Source organism: Anguilla anguilla, chromosome 19, assembly GCF_013347855.1.
Source record: "Anguilla anguilla isolate fAngAng1 chromosome 19, fAngAng1.pri, whole genome shotgun sequence".
NCBI lineage: Eukaryota > Metazoa > Chordata > Actinopteri > Anguilliformes > Anguillidae > Anguilla > Anguilla anguilla.
This window is the reverse complement of record NC_049219.1, coordinates 9276965-9296191: the sequence shown is the minus strand read 5'-3', so window position 1 is coordinate 9296191 and position 19227 is coordinate 9276965. Positions and strand designations below refer to the sequence as shown.

At 52.6% G+C, this 19227-nt stretch overlaps 1 protein-coding gene across 2 annotated transcripts in view; it reads right to left on the bottom strand.

Annotated features, from left to right (window-relative positions):
- The window catches only part of itpr2 (inositol 1,4,5-trisphosphate receptor, type 2), an 87089-nt gene that overhangs the window by 10974 nt on the left and 56888 nt on the right, over positions 1-19227 (bottom strand). For both annotated transcript variants that reach the window (XM_035402253.1, XM_035402254.1), the window contains 16 exons: positions 10449-10551; positions 9993-10180; positions 9514-9697; positions 8615-8868; positions 8264-8464; positions 7941-8051; positions 7417-7512; positions 7106-7219; positions 5510-5620; positions 4717-4909; positions 4191-4316; positions 3551-3726; positions 2643-2807; positions 1929-2112; positions 1375-1440; positions 67-188 (listed from right to left, as the gene is read on the bottom strand). In XM_035402253.1, coding sequence (XP_035258144.1) covers positions 67-188; positions 1375-1440; positions 1929-2112; positions 2643-2807; positions 3551-3726; positions 4191-4316; positions 4717-4909; positions 5510-5620; positions 7106-7219; positions 7417-7512; positions 7941-8051; positions 8264-8464; positions 8615-8868; positions 9514-9697; positions 9993-10180; positions 10449-10551 — 2394 coding nt within the window. The remainder of the gene's footprint in view (positions 1-66; positions 189-1374; positions 1441-1928; positions 2113-2642; positions 2808-3550; positions 3727-4190; positions 4317-4716; positions 4910-5509; positions 5621-7105; positions 7220-7416; positions 7513-7940; positions 8052-8263; positions 8465-8614; positions 8869-9513; positions 9698-9992; positions 10181-10448; positions 10552-19227) is intronic.

The window sequence follows — 19227 nt, the reverse complement described above, 5'->3', positions numbered from 1 at the left end:
CCTGTCCTATGCAGTAGAGAGGGAGATGGCTGGAGGAGGAAAATGGCGGACAGGGAGGTGACTCACGTCTTTGGACGGCTTCCGGAGCACGTCCCCGACGCCGCCGCCGTTGCGCAGGCCCTGGTTGAGCACTGTCACGATGCACATGAGCAGGGTCTCGCACACGGGCTCCGTCCCGTCGCTCTCCTCTGCCGGGGGGGGGGGGGGGGGGGGGGGGGGGGGGGGGAAGGACCACAGAAACACACGCCGTCAAAACCCCCCACGAGAGATCACAGCGAGCAGACGGCTAATGAAAGAACGGCACGGGACGAATGAACGCGCGTAGCGGAGGTGAAGACGACGAGACATCTCGAACGTCGGATCACGGCGGCCTTAAACCGCGGCAGAGCTTCGACGGTAAAGTTTGGTTTTTTTTTTTTTTTTACCGGACGCGAGATGAGGACGGTTGAACCTGGGGCTCGCCGCGCTCGAAAATGGTCCCACGGCAGCGGGACAGAACCCCCCCCCCCGGCGCCCTGTTTTAGACGCCGCCCACCACACGGGCGCGGGCTGGCACTCAAACGGCGCTAACCGCTAACCGGCCGCACGTGACCTCGGTGCGTCGGCGCGAGCGGACGGGGGAAATTTGCGATTTCAATTCCGCACGTGTCGCTCGGAACGACCCGCCGTTACCGTAATTTGAATTTTCAAAAAAAAAAAAAAAAAAAGTGGTGGCTCTTCTGTGATTATCGGCTGAAGAGAGCGAGCAGTGGGAGCCGGGAGTGCTTTTCGTTTATTTCCGCACGAACTCGAAAGGAAATCATTTCATTATTTTCCATTGTCCTCTAATACGTAAACCGTGTTGGCTGGAGATGTGTGTCATTATAGAGCACTCTGTCTGTGTGTCTGTGGGAGGTTTATGGCTTTGTGATGTAGGTGTGCGTGGATGTGTGCATGCTAATGCATGGCACTTTTATGCTTGTCACACGAAAGAAAAATCAATTTCAGTGAAAACTTCCGTGCAGCAGTTTCACTTCTGCCGTGCACGTAGATTGTTCTAGAAACATATAACTTCCTTCCCAGTTATCTCACAACTACCATTCCAGTAAAATCTTTTTTTTTTATACCACCTGAGAAACAGCAAAAGTTCAAGCACGTACTACTCTGGTAATAGCATGCGATTGTCACAGTACCACCCTAGCAACAGCATGTGATGTCACAGTCCCACCCCAGCAACAACACGTCTCGGTGCCAACCAGATGAAAAATTTGTCACGTCAGAATTTCACGGTGTCTCAGAAGTCTTCCAGGGCATTTCTGGTTTTACGCTGCTCTGTTTCTCGACCGCGTAACCAGGATTAAAAGCCCTGGCGCCGCATCCTTATACTCAACTCACCTGCGCCAGGTAGGCGTATGGAGTCCTCGCAGAACTCTTTTGAACACGGCGGTGGGTTCAGGCCTCCTAAGACACAAGCGGATGACGCGTTATAAAGAAATCGCTCGAGGCTCGCCTTCCTGGTCTTGTCGAGAGACGTTGCTCACTAGCGCCAGTGCGGTTGGCTGCAGTATAGCTGTGTTTCTGCCACCCATGTTAATGCAAGTCGATGGAAACAATACGGTCAAAATATACGGTCAATAGTTTTTTTCCCACACACATTATTTACAGGCATTTAGCAGACGCTCTTATCAAGAGCAACTTACACAACTTTTTTTTTCTTTTTACATTGTATCCATTTTTACAGCTGGATATATACTTGAAGCAATTCAGGTTAAGTACTTGGGCTCAAGGGTACAACGGCAGTGTCCTACCCGGGAATCGAACCTGCGACCTTTCGGTCACAAGCCCAGCTCCTTACCCGCTGTGCTACACTGCCGCCCATCAGGAGTGTCTGAGGAGAAAAGGTTAGAAGAGCGTTTTTTTTTTTTTTTTTTTTTTAAAAAGAAACTGACCTGGGAAGTGCAGCCGGTCCACCTCCATGCGGAAGTCGTCCTTGAGGAAGAGGAAGCCCACGATGGAGAAGAGGTAGACCAGGATGAGCGCCAGCACGGCCGTGAGGATGATGGAGCGCCCGTTCCGCGTCACGCTCTTGATCACGTTCAGGAGCGTCTCCTCCCTGTAAACCAGGTCAAGGAGCTGGGGGGGCCGAGGGGAGGGGAGGGGAGTGGGTATGCATAAAGAAACTAACACTCAGTAATCAAGAAAAACCACATACTCTTCACGGGAACTCCTCAAGCAGGGGCAGAGGACTTGACACACGCAGAAGCTCTTTCAACCCTTCCACAGTTGACAGCAGGATGGAAAATGCTAGTACTCAACAGACATTTGGGGCCTGAAAATCATCTTTTGGACCAATCAGGGGAAAAGCTATTAAAATAAGGAAAAATCATATAGTTCCGTCAGACCGTTGCAAATAATATGGCTGCTACGCTACAGACCAGGGGGTCACCAACAAGGACCCTGCTGCACACAGGTTTCTGATGCTAAAAATGTGTGGTGGATCATGTCACCATGTCCCTAAAACACACCTGGACTGAACCTAATCGGTGCCGGTCAGCTCCAAAACCACGGAAACTCCATCGGCACGGAAACTCCACGGCGGGAAAAAAAACAAGGCTGCCGCAGGGAGGAAGAGGAGGAGGAGGAAAAGGAGGAGGCTTTCCTACCAGGAAGCTGTAGAAGAACTCGTGGAGGAAGAGGCCCAGCATGCAGACGATGACGTAGGTGACGTGGTAGAGGAAGGCCATGTCCATCACCACGGCCTTGTAGCCGCGCGTGAACGTGCCCCGGTTCCCCACGAAGCTCACCAGAAACACCATCTTGTTCAGCAGCTGAAGGGAGGGAGAGAGGGAGAGAGAGAGCAGGAGAGGGGGAGAGAGAGAGACGGGAGCTCAAAGGCGTTTATTCTTAGCCTGTGAAAGGGTGACGGTAATGGCCCCGAAGGAGGGAAAAAAAAGCGGCCCAAAAAAAAGCGCAAAAATAACGCTCCCTCTTTGGGCACCGGCTCCACCCACCCGAGCATCTTTGTGACACTCGGAAAACACGCTTTTAATAAAAAAGGTTGCAAAAAATAGACAGCCAATTTCAGTAGCCGGTATAAAACGCGACACAATGAAATAATACATACACGTTTTTTTTATTTATTTTTTTTAAAGGCTTTGCTGTTCACGTGAGGCAGTCATGTGACCTGACGCTCAGCACTTTGCCAGGGCGTGATTCGGCCAGGAGGCACTGGGGGCCTCACGGGGTAGGGTGGGGGGGGGGGGGATGTGGAGGCCGGGGGCGCGGCACGCCGTGGGAAAAACACTCTCAAGGGCTACCTTTCAGAAGTGTATTATTACGGTATTATGCCTATAGTGAAAAGGGTTCAAGAATAGCAACCATTTTATTTTGGGTATGTCATTTTCTGGCTTGTGTACAGAAAGGGGGCACTACAAGAGGGGCTAACAATGCAGAAAATAAGTGCAGATATTCTGTGTGCATGCATGCGCGTTGAGAGAGTGTGTGAGTGTGTATGTGTGTGTGTGTGTGTGTGCGTGTTTATGAGTGTGTGCGTGAGTGTGCGAGTGCTCACATTGGCCGCTCCCAGCAGCACCAGAGTGAACGCCAGGCCCAGGGTGTAGATGGAGCGCAGGATGACGGACACCAGGAAGGGCCGGATTCCCGCCGGCTTGCGAAGAACCAACAGCATGGTGGAGCACATCGCCACGGCGACCCACAGCAGGATGGACACAAGGTGAGGTAGGGTGCCTGGAAAAACCAACACATTTGCACAACCGCAATAATCCATCCACAGATAAATAAAAGGTATAACAGACTGCGTACACTAAAGCTACACCCATACGTCTACACTATACTAGAATCAAACTATGCAGTTGGCTGTAAGGAGTCATGGCCGCAGAATTTAAGGTTGCTGCTGGTTTGGAGTTCACACTGAAGGTCTCGTTGGGGTCGTGAAGAAGAGGGCACCCCACACCACCCACCACCTCCACCCACGCTCGTGCCATGTGGTGCCTATGACATTCCTAAGACCTCCGTTTCTGGTTGAGATTTTTAGGGTCTGAAAACCGAAGTTTTGCCTGATCGAAGAACCGCATCAGAACGGCACAGAAGACAAATGCCCCGCCCCCGCCCCCGCCCCCTCCCCCTCCCCCTCCCATTCGCGATGGCGGAGGAGGCCGGGCGAGCGGACTGGAGCGGCGGCGGGAGCTCACCTTCGTCGCCGTCGTCCCCGAACGGGTAGAAGAGCGCCACCGCCAGGTTGACCAGCACCGCCAGGTTGAAGGAGATGCTGCCCCACAGGGAGATGTGCCGGGAGAACCAGAAGAGAGCCGGGTTGTCTGGCGGACACACAGAGAGTCGCTCACACACCGCCGCAGCTACATTCCGCCATTACCATTACTGTCACATTCCCATTACTCCATTACACGGCAATTACACCATTACATTACTCCATTACACGGCAATTACACCATTACAGTTAACCACTATAGTTCAATTACACCATTTAAAATATCTGAAAATATTCACGTGTAACTAAGAATACCGCTAACTGTTATTCACTGTTACCCACGTTGGAGTTGCTTAGAAACAACCTGTTACCAAATTAGTTACTACACAGGTATTTTCAACTACTTGAACTACACAGGTATAGCTGCAACTTAATGTAAAGTGTTATCTTCATTTTTTAATTTATTTTTTAAACGAGAAATAGAAAGTGCGCTGAAGGTAGGCGCTCACTTTGAATGTTCTTCTGCCACCTCATCTCGCTGTAGAGGTCCTCGAACTGCTGGAAGAAGTCGTTGACCTTGCTGCCCTGCTCGTCGCGCTCGGTGCTGGTGAAGACGCGCACCTTGGACTCGTGCGTCAGGTACTCGCAGATGTTGGGCACGGGGAAGACGATCTTCTCCATCGTGCGGTCGCGGCGGACGATCTGCGGGGCCGAGCGGCACTGCCTTTAGCTGCGCTAAACCCGGTTAGCAGCTAGCGGATACGGAAGCTAACATCCACAAGCGCGTTACTTCGCCTTGTTCATCCGAACACCAATAAGAGATATTTAACTCGTGTATGTATTTCCTTAATAAGTACAACACCTGGGACTGGATACTACTGGATACCATGCAGACCTGGTTCAAATAAGTATTTGTTTTGGATTCAAATACTTTTCTGTGCTCTGTTGATCTTGCCTGGTGTAACTGAGCCGGCCAATATGACCAGAAGGCGGGGTTTGCACTTTTTGAGAGTATTTCATTGGTTCCAATACACCAGACAAGATCAGTAAAGCTTAGAAAAGTATTTGAATCCAAAACAAATACGTATTTGACCCAGGTCTGATATCATGATATAACTAATGGCAGTAGCTTCAATGGTCTCAGAAAGTATACTTCACTAATCCTTATCCTCTATGGCTGAAACAGCAGTAGATCACAGAGGAAACTGAGGAGGTTTCTGGGCCCTCTCCATCCACAGCCAACGAGGACGAGAGCGTTGGGGGGTGGGGGCGGGGCGGGGGGGGGGGGGGGGGGTGCCGTACCTCGATTTGGGCCGTGTGCTTGGAGTAGTACCGGAGCGCGTCATCGCCCTCGTTGTCGGGATCAAGTCCCGGCCTCAAGCTCTGATGCAGCAGCTTGCTGTGCCGGGCGAGCTGGGGGAGAGGACAGCCGAGCGTTACGATTGGTCGACACACTTCAACAGGCCGTCCGTCACCGGTCAGAGCTCGGTTTCCTGCGTCACTATTGGTTACATGCCTTACCAAGCCCTTCCAATGATCAACACTCTTTTTGCTGTGTTACTGACGGTTAATGCATCCACATAACCATTCGCCACAAGACGCAAAGCACAGGGTAAGCCACAACAACAGAACAGCCAGGTTAAAAAAATACATTAAAAGCAGCCATAGAGTTCTGGAATGTTCTTATGGGCTGATGAGTCACACCTTGACACACCTGTACCAGAGCGGTGGGAAGAAGAAAGGGCACAGCCAAACGTTCCGAGCTCGTGCCCTTTCACCACAAAAAACGTCCCGCCAGACGGGTCAGGAGTTCACGAGGACGGCGAGCGGTTTCTCCGGCAGCCCCGACCGCAGGAAGAGGAAGAGGAGGAGGAGGAGGAGGGCGAGAGGGCGTCGCGCCAGCTAAACAAACACGAAACGCGCGTTCCGTGCAATTTCCGTCTCTCTCTCTCTCTCTCTCTCTCTCTCCCCACCTGCCGGGGTTTCGGAGAGAGAGAGAGAGAGACGGAAATACACCGTCTGGCGGCGCCGGCGTCTAAGGCGGGCGAAATGAAGAAGCGGAACCCCCCGTCGGGCCTGGCGTCCGGCCGCGGCGCGCAGCGAGCGTTTCGCTTCTCCTTTCACGCCGGCTAGCAGACCACGTCCGACACAGGATCCAGTTTTTTTTTTTTTTTTTTCCCCACTGAGATTTTTAAAAAGATAAAGAAATCTCTCTTGGTTTTAACAACCAGAATCCTTTTGTTAATACTGTGGTTCCACTGTTCACATTTACATTTACGTTACTGGCATTTAGCAGAGACTCTATTCCAGAGTGACTTAAACAGCTTTTTTTACATTGCATAGCATTTTCCATCAGGGAGTACCTGGGGAGCCAGGATGGGGCGGGGCGTACCTGGTGAGCCAGGATGGGGCGGGGCATACCTGGTGAGCCAGGATGGGGCGGGGCATACCTGGTGAGCCAGGATGGGGCGGGGGTGTACCTGGTGAGCCAGGATGGGGCGGGGGTGTACCTGGTGACCCAGGATGGGGTGGGGTGTACCTGGTGAGCCAGGGTGGGGCGGGGCGGGGCGTACCTGGTGAGCCAGGGTGGGGCGGGGCGTACCTGGTGAGCCAGGGTGGGGCGGGGCGTACCTGGTGAGCCAGGGTGGGGCGGGGCGTACCTGGTGAGCCAGGGTGGGGCGGGGCGTACCTGGTGAGCCAGGATGGGGCTGGGGCGTACCTGGTGAGCCAGGATGGGGCTGGGGCGTACCTGGTGAGCCAGGATGGGGCTGGGGCGTACCTGGTGAGCCAGGATGGGGCTGGGGCGTACCTGGTGAGCCAGGATGGGGCTGGGGCGTACCTGGTGAGCCAGGATGGGGCTGGGGCGTACCTGGTGAGCCAGGATGGGGCGGGGCTTACCTGGTGAGCCAGGATGTAGATGTTGTGACCCACGTCTTTGGGCGTGATGTCGTCTCCTGCGACCTCCCCCTCGCTCTCCAGGCCCTGGTTGTACGCCTCCTTCATCACGTCCACCTGGATGCAAACGTTGCAGTGAGCTTCGCAACCAATCGCATTGCAGTGAGCTTCGCAACCAATCGCATCGCAGTGAGCTTCACAACCAATCGCACTGTAGCGAGCTTCGCAACCAATCGCGTCGCAGCGAGCTTTGCGACCAGTAACGCACAGCCAGTGCGTCGCCGCCGGCGCCGCGTTAGGCTCCGCCCACTCACCAGCTCGTTGGGCCTCATCTTGTACAGGATCTTCTCGGCGTTCTCGCTGTCGTGCCGGCTCTCCATGATGGCCAGGAGCAGCTTGGAGGCGTTGTTCTGCAGGGCGCCACACACACACAAAAAAAAAAAAAAAAAAAAAAGACCCACAAGCTGAATACCGCCATTCCAAAACATGCCGGAAGCCTACCTAACAACTTGGGCGTGTGAATTTTCAGGGTTAATCAGGAAATACTGAATTCTCTCCAGTACGGTGTGTATGGCATATGCATGCATGCATGCATTTTCTCTACAGTACACATCAATATGCACACCCTAAAGTCTCTGGGACCACTAGTACTTGGTGTTATTGCTGAATGCTCACTCCTATAAGCTATCGAAGAGTGCAAACGCTCTTGGTGTATGTGTTTATGATGCACACAAGTTGAGAGGCATAGGGTCTGAAAATCAGCGTTTTATGATTAATCAGGAAAACACCCGTCCCTGATTGGTGCGGGTGTGACCCAGGGGGACCCCCCCCCCCCCACCTTCAGCACCAGCACCAGGTCCATGCGGTGCGTCCCGAGGGGGTTGATGGGGTTCACGATGAGGGCGATGATGATGTCGATGCCGTTGGACTCGTGCTTGGCGATGCAGGTCTGGGGAAAAGGGGGGTGGGAGGGTGGGGGGTGGGGTCAGAAGGATAGGGCATATTTCAACAGGGTGGAGCTAGGATGGATGTGAGCCAGGGTATGAAAGCAGGTGTAAGTGAGCAGGTTTAAATGGGCAGGTATAAGTGAGCAGGTGTAAGTGAGCAGGTTTAAATGGGCAGGTATAAGTGAGCAAGTGTAAACGAGCGGGTTTAGGGTACCTGGTTCTCATGGCAGGGTCCTTGGCAGTACTCAGTAATGGTCTCGAGGGTTTGCTTGACCAGGTCCACGTTCCTCTCGTTAATGTAGAGCCCCAGAAGGCCCAGCCCACCAGTGGTGCTGCCACAGATGCAGTCCAGGAACTGCAGGGTCTCACACACCAGGTTGTAATTGGTCTTGTTGTTCTGGTTCCGTAGAAAATTCTGGGTGGGTAAAAAAAAAAATCAGCATAAAATCTGACACAACACCAAGAGTTGAGCGGTTCATGGGAATCTATGGATCGACGCTCGACTGGCAAACCAGTGCATGAGCCGGTTCAGCTGGATGGGACTGCAATCTCAATGTGGCTTCACCTGCAGGTCCCGGTTGTGGTTCTCGCAGAGCAGCTGCAGGTAGCGCAGAATGGGCTTCATTATGGAGATGGCCGGGCTCATCAGGGCTTCCTCCCGTGACTCCTCCGGCCCGCCCCCTTCCCCACCCGGGCCAATCATGTCCAGGTCCGGGTCGATCTCCTTGCGGAAGGTGGAGTAGGCCTTGGAAGTGGCGGAAGAGGCCTCCCTGAGCTGGCCCTTCATGTCCTGCTTCAGGTGCAGGCCGGAGTCTCGCCCTGGACAGATGGACAGGACATACGCTCCCTTAACCCGCCTAAGAAGACTACAGCCATCTGCGCATTATGGTATGTCTTTTCACTTAGAGTACATTCATACACTATATGATCAAAAGAGTTGTGTCAAGAATGGTGTGGAAGAACTGGACTGGCCTGGCACAGAGCCCTGACCTTAATGCCACACAACATCAATCCACCCAGACACTACTGAGGCGGTGTGGATTGGGGTTTAGACTCCGAGGAGGTGTGGTAGATCTGTGTTTAGACTCCAGTTAGGAGGTGGGAGAACCGGGTTTTATACTCCACTGAAGAGGTGTGTGGGTTCAGACGTAAGGAGGAGGAGACTGGAGGAGGCGTTTGGGTTAAGACGTGAGGAGGTGGAGATCGGAGGAGGCGTTTGGGTTAAGACGTAAGGAGGTGGAGATAGGAGGAGGTGTTTGGGTTAAAACGTGAGGAGGTGGAGATTGGAGGTGGTGTTTGGGTTAAAACGTGAGGAGGTGGAGATTGGAGGAGGCGTTTGGGTTAAGACGTGAGGAGGTGGAGATCGGAGGAGGCGTTTGGGTTAGGACGTGAGGAGGTGGTGGAGATCGGAGGAGGCGTTTGGGTTAAGACGTGAGGAGGAGGTGGTGGGGGGGAGGTGCGGACCTGGTTTCTTGTAGCGGGTGGTGGTGGTCTCCCCGTCTTCGTCCCTCTTCCTGCAGGTCACCTCGAACATGTTGACGGACACGGTGGAGCGGATCTCCTGCTGGGCCAGCTTCATGCGGTCATAGAAAACCTTGAAGAACTTCTCCGACTTCTTCTGGTCATGAAGCTGGTGGTAAAAGGAATTCTGGGACAGCGAGGGGGGGGGGTGGGGGTTAAAGATCGGAGTTTGAATTCAGACACCAGACATGAAAGGATTTAGAGATGCTCAGCACTGACAAAGCAAATGCCTCCCCCCAGTCCACAAAGTTTTTTTAATAACTACCGCACGCATGTATTGTAAAACACTGAGCACAGACTAACCCCCCTTACCCAACGAAAAAAGTCTCAACGTGATGAAGCAACGCAGTGGTCTCCGAAAAATAAAAATCTGCATATCCGTGGCGAAAGACGTCCCCTAAGACGATCGACATGATCAATACCTGGATCTGCCGGTTCCCTCCCTTCAGGAGACTTATGCCCAGGAGGATGCTCTCCTCGAACACTCGGTCGTTCTTGGTGCTGACGATGAGGTCCACCACCAGCTCCGAGGCGCCGACGCTGTCCAGCAGGCACTGGATGTCCGCCGTGCAGGGCCCGCACCGGTCCGTATCCGGCCCCGGGGAGCCCCCTGTCCGAGAGCCGCACCCACCGTTACACTCACATCGACATTTTGGATTTATTTTATCCAAAGCGACGTATTAAAAAAAAAAGTGCATATCGTGGTCATTAGAACTGCTACAAAAACACAGGTCGGATAAGGCGCAGTACTCATTTTAGAATGGTTTATTTGTAGCCGAGGACACAGTTCGGTTGGCATGAAAGAGGGGTCAAGGTGAAGACAAGAGCACGTGAACCCCTAGATGGAGAACACCGCCCATTTTGATTTTGGCACTCACCTCCTCCCGAAGGTTTGGAGTATCCTCCGGAGGCGCTGTTCCCGTCGGATTTGGAGGGGCTTCTGAAGTATCGCGCGAGGAGGATCTTCCTTAAACCGTTCCCCTGTTTCCAGAGAGGAAAGGCAATCCCATCAGTGTCACGCCGTATCAGTGTGCTTTCCCAGGCTACGAAACGACCGTCAGGCTGGAGAACCACTGAACAGACTGCAGCTGCTTATGGTCACGCGATCAATATTTACACGCTTAGGATTACGCACGTGTTCCATCAATTCAGCTGAACAACTAGATCTCCAAAAAAAAAACCACATTACTATACCAACGATCGTTTCCTTGGTCACAACTTAGAAAACAAATAGTCGACGAGCAGTTGTTACCGACTTCAAACCAATTTTTGCCCAAAAAAAACGGGGGAGAGATTTTTGTGACACGTCAACGTGAGCAGCACCCTCCCGTCCCGGAGAGCAAGTTTTCGGATTCTTTCGAAAGGGGGAGCGATGACCCGCGCGCAGCGGAGCCTCTTGGTATGAGCGTCGCTCCTTCCAGCTTCTGCCCCCCCGCCACGGCGCGCACACTTTCAGAGAAGCGGTGCGGTTCTCTCCCATGAATAATGCAGGGCGAGGGTCCGCCCGTGCAGGATGACTCAATGACGATTCAACAAAGAGTGCAGCCGCAGAACTTCGAACGCTGGCACCGCGGCGATGGCGTCCGAAGAGCATCCCGACCGTAGGCCTGTGAGCACGCAACGACGACGACTTAGGACATGGAGACGTGTAACTGGAGGCCCTTACCAAACACAGGGATGAAATCATGTGCTATTTATAAAATTACCCCCCAAAAAAATATATCGATCTTGCTAGAGGTAAAAGTAAAACTGTATAAAAATTACCACGCAAACAACATATCAGGCTACAGACCTGATAGTGGCAATATTTGACCTGCAGGATACTTTTTTTTTTTTAATTCTCAGCGATGAAAAGGCTAAGATGAGTCACAAGCCAAATCTTCAGACTGCACATGTGTCCCTCAGTGAAGATGCACGAGTCTGGACAAACTTCTGGCACAATGGCTTCAGCGTACTTGTCTTTCTTACGGTGCCACCCACTTGTTGACGTGCATTGTGGGCCAACAGGGGCACAACAGGAGCCGTATATAAAATTGGAAAGAGGGAAGAAAAGAAGAAACTCAAATAAAAATTTTTTTTAGTAAACTTCTACTTTATTTGTGGACCAATACAACATGGCACAGCCATAATTTTAATTTCACTTTCTATCAGAATTTCCTGGAACTAGAACCGACAAGGTCAGGAACGTTTAACTACAGCAAAATTACTCCAGGTTAACCTAATGACGGCCGTTAACTACTTATGAAAATACGTTAAATGAAAAATAATTTATCCTTCTTAGAAACTATAATGACTGCGGGGTACGGCCTTGACATCCGTCAATCTAGGCTGTGGAGAAAGAACCTTAATAAACAGCCATACATTTGCAGCATGTCCAGAACACAAAGAAGCATACCGGTAAATATCATGCAACACATTTCCATGAAAAGTGAAGTACGCAGAACAACCAGGCTAAAAAAAGCCCCTCGAAAACCAATGCCTTACTAATGTAATACAGCAAAACCAGATAAATACTCCGCAAACGAACAGGGTATGAACCCAGAAGTGAAGTATATGAAATATGTATTTTCAAGCGATGCACAGATTTTCTTTGCCATTTTCCATGACGCGAAAAAGCGACGGTTGAAGAAAAATGAAGGCCAATTAACGAATGGGGAAAAATGTAATCTACTGATAAGGAAATACACAGGGAAAGCAGAGAGGCTTAAATAAGGAGATAAAGAGATGGGATCACAGAGCGGGGAGTGTCATGGTGGGAGATTCGAACCCCTGGCAGCACGCGGGGGGGGGGGGTTTCAGGAAATGGGGTGAGTAATCAGAAGGAGTGCATTATTTTACTTTCACATGCGAGGGGGCTCAGCTCCATTTCTGAGATGATCACGATGCAGTTTGGGACAAATGTTTCACTGTGTACGGTGACTGTTGTGCAATAACTCAATTAAAATATCTGAATCTTTCCAGGACGGAGGAGACGATGCTTCAGTTCGCGGGAAATTCACGAGGGAGCGCTTTTGCTGCGTAACCCGCCGATCTGTCGAGGCGGGAAGGGGCGCGCGTCTCGGGGTCCCGTCTCGGCGCTGGAAACCCAAACTGGAGACGACTATGAGCGAGAGGCTGGACACGTTCCGTTTGGGAGCGCGCGCACGCGCACACGCACACACGCACACACATGCACACATCCACACACACGCGCACACACGCACGCACACACACACGCACACATCCACACACGCACGCACACACGCACGCACACGCGCACACACGCGCACACACGCACACGCGCGCACACACGCACACACACACACACACACACACACGCAATCCCAGGGGAATTCTTCGGGGAACAGAGCCGTTAGTCAGGAGACGCACGGATGGCGGGGTTTTTTTTCCGTTTCCCGCGGCGGCCTGAAACCGCGCGGAGAACGGCCCTCCCGCCACGGACGGGCCCGGCTCCGCTTCTGCTGGCCTGACCTCGCTGTTTCCATGGAAACTACCGCTACCCCCCTCCTCACTCACCCACCCCCCTCCCCCCCCCCCCCCCCGGACACAGCCGACAAAAAGCAAGGCGCTTATGCAGTGGAAAGCAGATGGACCCAGACTGGGGAAAGAAGAGGGTGTGGGGGGGGAGGGGAGGTTCAATTTAGCACAATTCATGACCCCCCTGGCTTGGCGAGGGAGCCGCAGGGTCAGAAGCCTGAATCAGGCGGATCAGCCACCAGGCAGAGACCGCGACAGGAAGCGGTCTGTTCCACGAGTCACTGTTCGCTTCCAAGAAAAAAAAAATAAAAAAAGAATCACAATTCACTTCTTCATTCACTTTTACTTTCCTAGTTTCGGGTCTTGTGCACTTTTACATCCGTCAACGTGCGTTTTCGCCCTCCGACGTTCGCAAGAGAACACGCTATCGCACATATCATGCATGACTCGGGCCGCCATTTTGTTTTCTGAAGCACGGAACCAACGCGGATCTTAACTTGCGCTACAATCAGTACCCTCGTGCGGCCCCCATGAAATTCGGGATTAGCACAACAACAACCTTCCTGATTTACACAATTTGGGGTTAATTGTGACCCCTGTCTTACACCAGGAGAGGAAGGAAAGTAACCACGATTGGAACGCCAGACTAAAATAAAATCTCTCAGCCGCCAAGCGTGGCTTTATCCAGCTGGAGCGCTACACGTTTATTTTGCACAGTTTGCAATTTAACGACACGCATAAAAATATAAGGACAAAAGGGAAAAACTTCTAATTAAAACATGGGAACTTTTTAGCTAAATTTTTATAATTACACTAATGTAGAAGAACTCCCATATATACTGGGGAGAAAACAGATATGCGTGGCGTTGGCTGCAAGATGTGTGGCCTCCAGTCACAAAATGAGGGACAACCAATGAGGCGCAATCCCTGTTATTTGTATTGTTAGCAGTTTTTGTCTTGTTACTGTTCCTGCCACTCAACAGGTCTGTCTGTCGGTTTACCTCTGGTTATTTATTTATGAATTTATTTTCATATTTATATGTTTTTATTCCAGTGTACGAATTGTGTGTCATTGTCACTCGTTTTAATAGTGAATTGATTTGACAGTATTGTTTGTATACAGCCATGCCAATAAAGCACAAGTGAACTGAACTGAATTGAGACAGACAGAGACAGAGGGAGATGGATGTAGAGAGAGAGACAGAGGCAGGGAGAGGGAGAGGGAGAGGGAGAGGGAGAGGGAGAGGGAGAGGGAGAGGGAGAGGCGAGGGGGACAGCTGGGGGAATCATGCGGAGCACGTGCAGAGGGCGTGATAGGGGCCTTGTTAGCGGCGAGCGGGTTACGTCGGAAGCCATGTCCCGCACCCTCCCAAACACGAGACCGGTCCGATTACACGCAGCGGATGGGGGGGTCCGGGGTCGGGGGGGGGGATGAGGGGACGGGTCTGATTACACACAGCGGAAGGGGGGGGTCCGGGGCCGGGTCGATTACACACAGCAGACGAGGAGTCTGGGATTTGTTGTTGGGGGGGGGGAGGGGGGGGTCCCGGGTCACCCCCCCATTCCCACCTCGGCACAACCTGAACTTTACCCCAAGTTGGCGTATTAAAGGGTGGGGGGGGGGGGGGTTGGCATGCGCCAACACGTGTGTGTGTCTGTGTGTCTGTGTGTGTGCGCGCGTGTGTGTGTGTGTGTGCGCGCGTCCTCGCCCTAAAGCCGTAAAGACCGAAACCCGACAGATTAAAGCCCTGCCGCTAATCGCCCCGGCACGTCCACCAACCAGACTGCAGAAAACAGAGAGAGAGAGAGAGAGACGCAGAAAACAGAGAGAGAGAGAGAGAGGGAGAAAGAGAGAGACGCAGACAGCGGGAGAGAGAGAGAGGGAGAGACTTAAAGAGAACATGACCAGCCTAGAAAGGGAAAGAGAGAGAGAAAGAGAAAGTGTGTTAGAGACAGAGAAAGAGAGAGAGAGAGAGAGACGCAGACAGCGGGAGAGAGAGAGAGGGAGAGACTTAAAGAGAACATGACCAGCCTAGAAAGGGAAAGAGAGAGAGAAAGAGAAAGTGTGTTAGAGACAGAGAAAGAGAGAGAGAGAGAGAGAGAGAGAAACAGGGACACAGACAGCGGGAGAGAGAGAGAGAGAGAGAGAGTTAAAGAGACCATGACCAGCCTAGAAAGGGAGAAAGGGAGATAGGGAGAGAGAGAGAGAGGCAGAGAGGGAGAGAGACAGCGAGGGAGGGAGAGAGAGAGAGAGAGGGAGAGAGACAGCGAGGGAGGGAGAGAGAGAGAGAGAGGGAGAGAGACAGCGAGGGAGGGAGAGAGAGAGAGAGAGAGAGGGAGAGGGAGAGAGACAGAGAGGGAGGGAGGGAGGGAGAGAGAGAGGGAGAGAGAGAGAGAGACAGCGAGGGAGGGAGAGAGAGAGAGAGAGAGGGAGAGGGAGAGGGGGGAACATGGCCAGCCTCGTGACAGTGGGCTCAGACACTGCAGACTGTTGCGTAACAGGCCTGCAGTTGGCCACGCCCCCTGTCGCCTCATGGGCTCAGCTGACGGCTGCTCTCCCAATCCCGCCCGACGACTGCTGGCAGCTCTCCCAGCGCTCACATGGCCAGTCACATGACCCAGAGCTCCCCCTGGGAAAGCACCGTCCTCTCTTCACCTCTTCAGTCTCTCTTTTTCTCGCCCCCCCCTTTTGTCTCGCTCTACCACCCCCCCCCCTTCCCGTTCTCACTCGCACTCTCCTCTCCAGGGCACAAAGTCAGACAGCAGCGCCACTCTGAGGGCAACACACACACACACACACACACGCGCACGCCCACGCACGTGCACATCCACGCACGCGCACACGCACGTGCCCACACAGGCACACACACATGCCACATGCACACACTCATACGCACACAAATAGGCGTGCACACGCACACTGGCACACGCACACACTCATACACACACAAACAGGTACACAACTACACACATACACACACACACACTGCCAGGCCGAGCTCAGAGTCACTGTACCTGTGCTTTTTAACATATTAGTCAACGAAGGAAGAAAGCGGTAATCTGGTTTCGCTTAATTTGGTGCCCCCACCCCCCTCTCCCCTCTCCCCCCCACAAAAAGGTGACTGACAGAAGGCCAAGTGGGAATGGCGCTTGGGTCTTTAGAGGGTCACTGTATAATATATTTCAAACGCATCTTATTCACGAGGACAGCCAGCATCCCCAGGTCAGGTTCTGACCAGGTCACCTCTTGGAGCACATTAATCTTTCATTTCCTCCGCTCACCACTTTAGAGAAATTAAAAGGCGCAAAATCGTTTCCGACATTTCGAGCATTTGCCTTTCATGCTTTTGCCTTTTCTTGGAACGGTCTCTCATGATATTGTCTTCGTGTCCCTTGTTCAGGCTACACGCTTGTATGAATAGTTTAGGATCTTCGGAGGGGTTTTATGTGTTGCCCGCTCCACTCTTTGTATCGTCTGTTTTCTACCCGTAGAAGGGGGCCGACCCAGCACAGGACCTAACCCAGCACAGGAGCTGCTGACCCAGCACAGCCCACAAATAAAACCTGGATACCACCTGACGCATCTCCCCGCCGTCTCGTCGAGCCCTCTGTCCAACTTTTAAACTGCATCGAACGGCACTTTTTTTTTGACCTTTGACCTTTTCAGGAATCAGGGGGGTCGCGAGCGCGATGCTCACGCGCGGGGAACCCGCCGCTAGCCGGCTTCTCAGGGCCGCGCCTGTGTGGAATGCTAATCGTCAGCGTCGCCAGACAACAGACCGCGTGCTCGCCTCACCTAACATGGCTCCCCCTTCACTCTCGTACGGGTCGTACTTCTGAGCCCCAAAGCGACCCAAACCTCCCCCGTTTCGAACATACACGCGGCACTCGAAATACCGCTGATTGGCTCATAATTAAGGCCACTCCAAACCCTCGAACGAACACAGGCATTTATGCGCTAAAGGAATTTTCCAGCATTTTTTTTAAAGCTTCGGATTGCATTCGAAAGTGCCAGACAGACACTACCACCGCACCACATCGAGAGCTGCTGCTACTTCGTCAAAATGAGCAGGGAAGTTGTAACACTGTTGCCACCGAACAGCAAGATGTTGCTGAGGTGTCTTTACAACTAGGTGCACCAGGGTCTTGATGCACCTGCGTAGGACATGGAAATAAACCATGAAATTATTTTCTACTACTAATAATGCACAAGTTCACATGTAATACCCTGCTTGGTGGATGGTACAAGAATGAACCAATTAATTAGCTCAGAATTGCTAGTAATTAGACAGAATTAAACACACAGAAGACACACAAGACTGCATTACTGCACATGCCCTGCTTACAAAATCAGCATACAGAGAGACCAGTGTACACAGGTACTGAGAGCCACTTGTCTAGAGCAGGGGTTCCCAAGCCTGTCCTTGGTGACCCCCAGACGGATCCGACGCAACTCGTATCAGACGCGGTTGAGATGGGACACATTAAGCACACGGATCCGGATCTGGGGGTACCGGAGGAGAGGTTTTGGGAACCCCTGGAATACAGGGCCAGTGTGCCTTCGTCTAGCTCCCCAGTGGGGAAGAAAAGACCCTCAAACGGAGGGAGAGGGGGAAAAAATAAATCTGGAGATGAACCCGGCAGTAGAGGGGAGCCCGTCCTCCGCTGGCCGGCCTGGTGTGACAGTAAAGATGAGGTGAACGGTAACAGAAGCACAAAGACGGATCTCTCAGAGCAGACGGCAGAAGGACTGTTTCCCTGTGCGACGGGCGAAGGCTGCGCATCGGTGACGGTCACGTACGGGCATTTCAGTGCCTGTCCTCGCCTCGTCCCCAGACAAGAGTGCAAACGGGGTACGCCGCGAAAGAGGGGGGGGGCGGGGCTGCGGAGCCCGGCTTTACCGCGGTATCGATCCCCCCCCCTCCCGCCAGCTCCGCGCGCGAGCGAGCGAGCTCACGCCTCCGTCTGTCCTCATGCGCCTCGGCCGCTTATGTAACCGCGGAGACGCTAAATCCGGTGCTCCCCGCAGCCGGAATACTGATGACGGGGAGCCCCCCCCTTCCTTTCCCTTTCCCTCTCCCTCCCCCCCGAGCACGCGCATGCGCCATTAATGCACCCCCCCCCCCCCAGCCTCCCCGCCTCCCCTTCCCGTCGTCCCACCGCGTCTGAGAAGGCTCTTCACAACAATATCGCCGGCGACTGCAGTTTCCCACACTGAGCGCGCTCCGCCGCAGCCGCCGCGCTGGCACAAACGCTAGCGTTCTGATGTCATCCGGAAAATCGCTAACTATCCTGACTACAACGTGCCCAGCAACTGCAGCCGGAACAATCCGGCGTCCCCGTTAAGACTAACCAGTGCACGAGACACGAGGGACATTCATGTTTAAACGGAGTATCGATTCACGTCAGGACTCCATGTCAGGAATACACATCCCGCCCAGAAAAAGAAAAAATATACGGTTGTGTGTTTTATTTTTCATACAATTTCGGGCCATAATTCTCTAGCGAGAATATAATGAGGGCGAGGTCTTTGGATTAAAAAAAAAAAAAAAAACGCATCACGACTGCTAAGTCTTTAAATCTGAGACGGTGCTGTAGACAGAGTAAATGTAAGAAAGCCACACACAATGAAGCAGAGTTTATTAGGCTTGTTGATTAAGCAGTGTGGGGGTAATGGGTAGAGAAGTGGACTTCATTCCTAGCTGATTTACTGACGTCAAGCAAGGTACTCAACCTGGGCTGCTCCAAGCAAACCTCCAGCTGTACAAACGGATTGCATGTAAAATATTGTAAGCCATAAAAATAATAATGTGCACTAGGCAGCCAAAAGTATGTGAACATCAGATCCAAATGCGCTCGTTGAACATCGCATTCCAAAACGATGGGGAGTAATGTGGAGTTGGGCCCCCTTTTGCTGCTGTAACAGCCTCCACTCCTCCGGAAAGAGTTTCCACTAAATTTTGGAACATTGCTGTGGGGGGAGTCGCTTTCGTTCAGCTACAAGAGTGAGGTCAGGCCCTGATGTCGCGATACGAGGTCTCGCTGGCAGCTGGCCGTTCCAGTTCAGACAAAAGGTGTTGAGGGCGGGGCTCTGTGCAGGCCGGTCACGTTCTTCCACACCGTACTCGGCAAACCACTTTTGCGTGGATCTTGCTTTGTGCGCGGCGGCATTGTCATGCC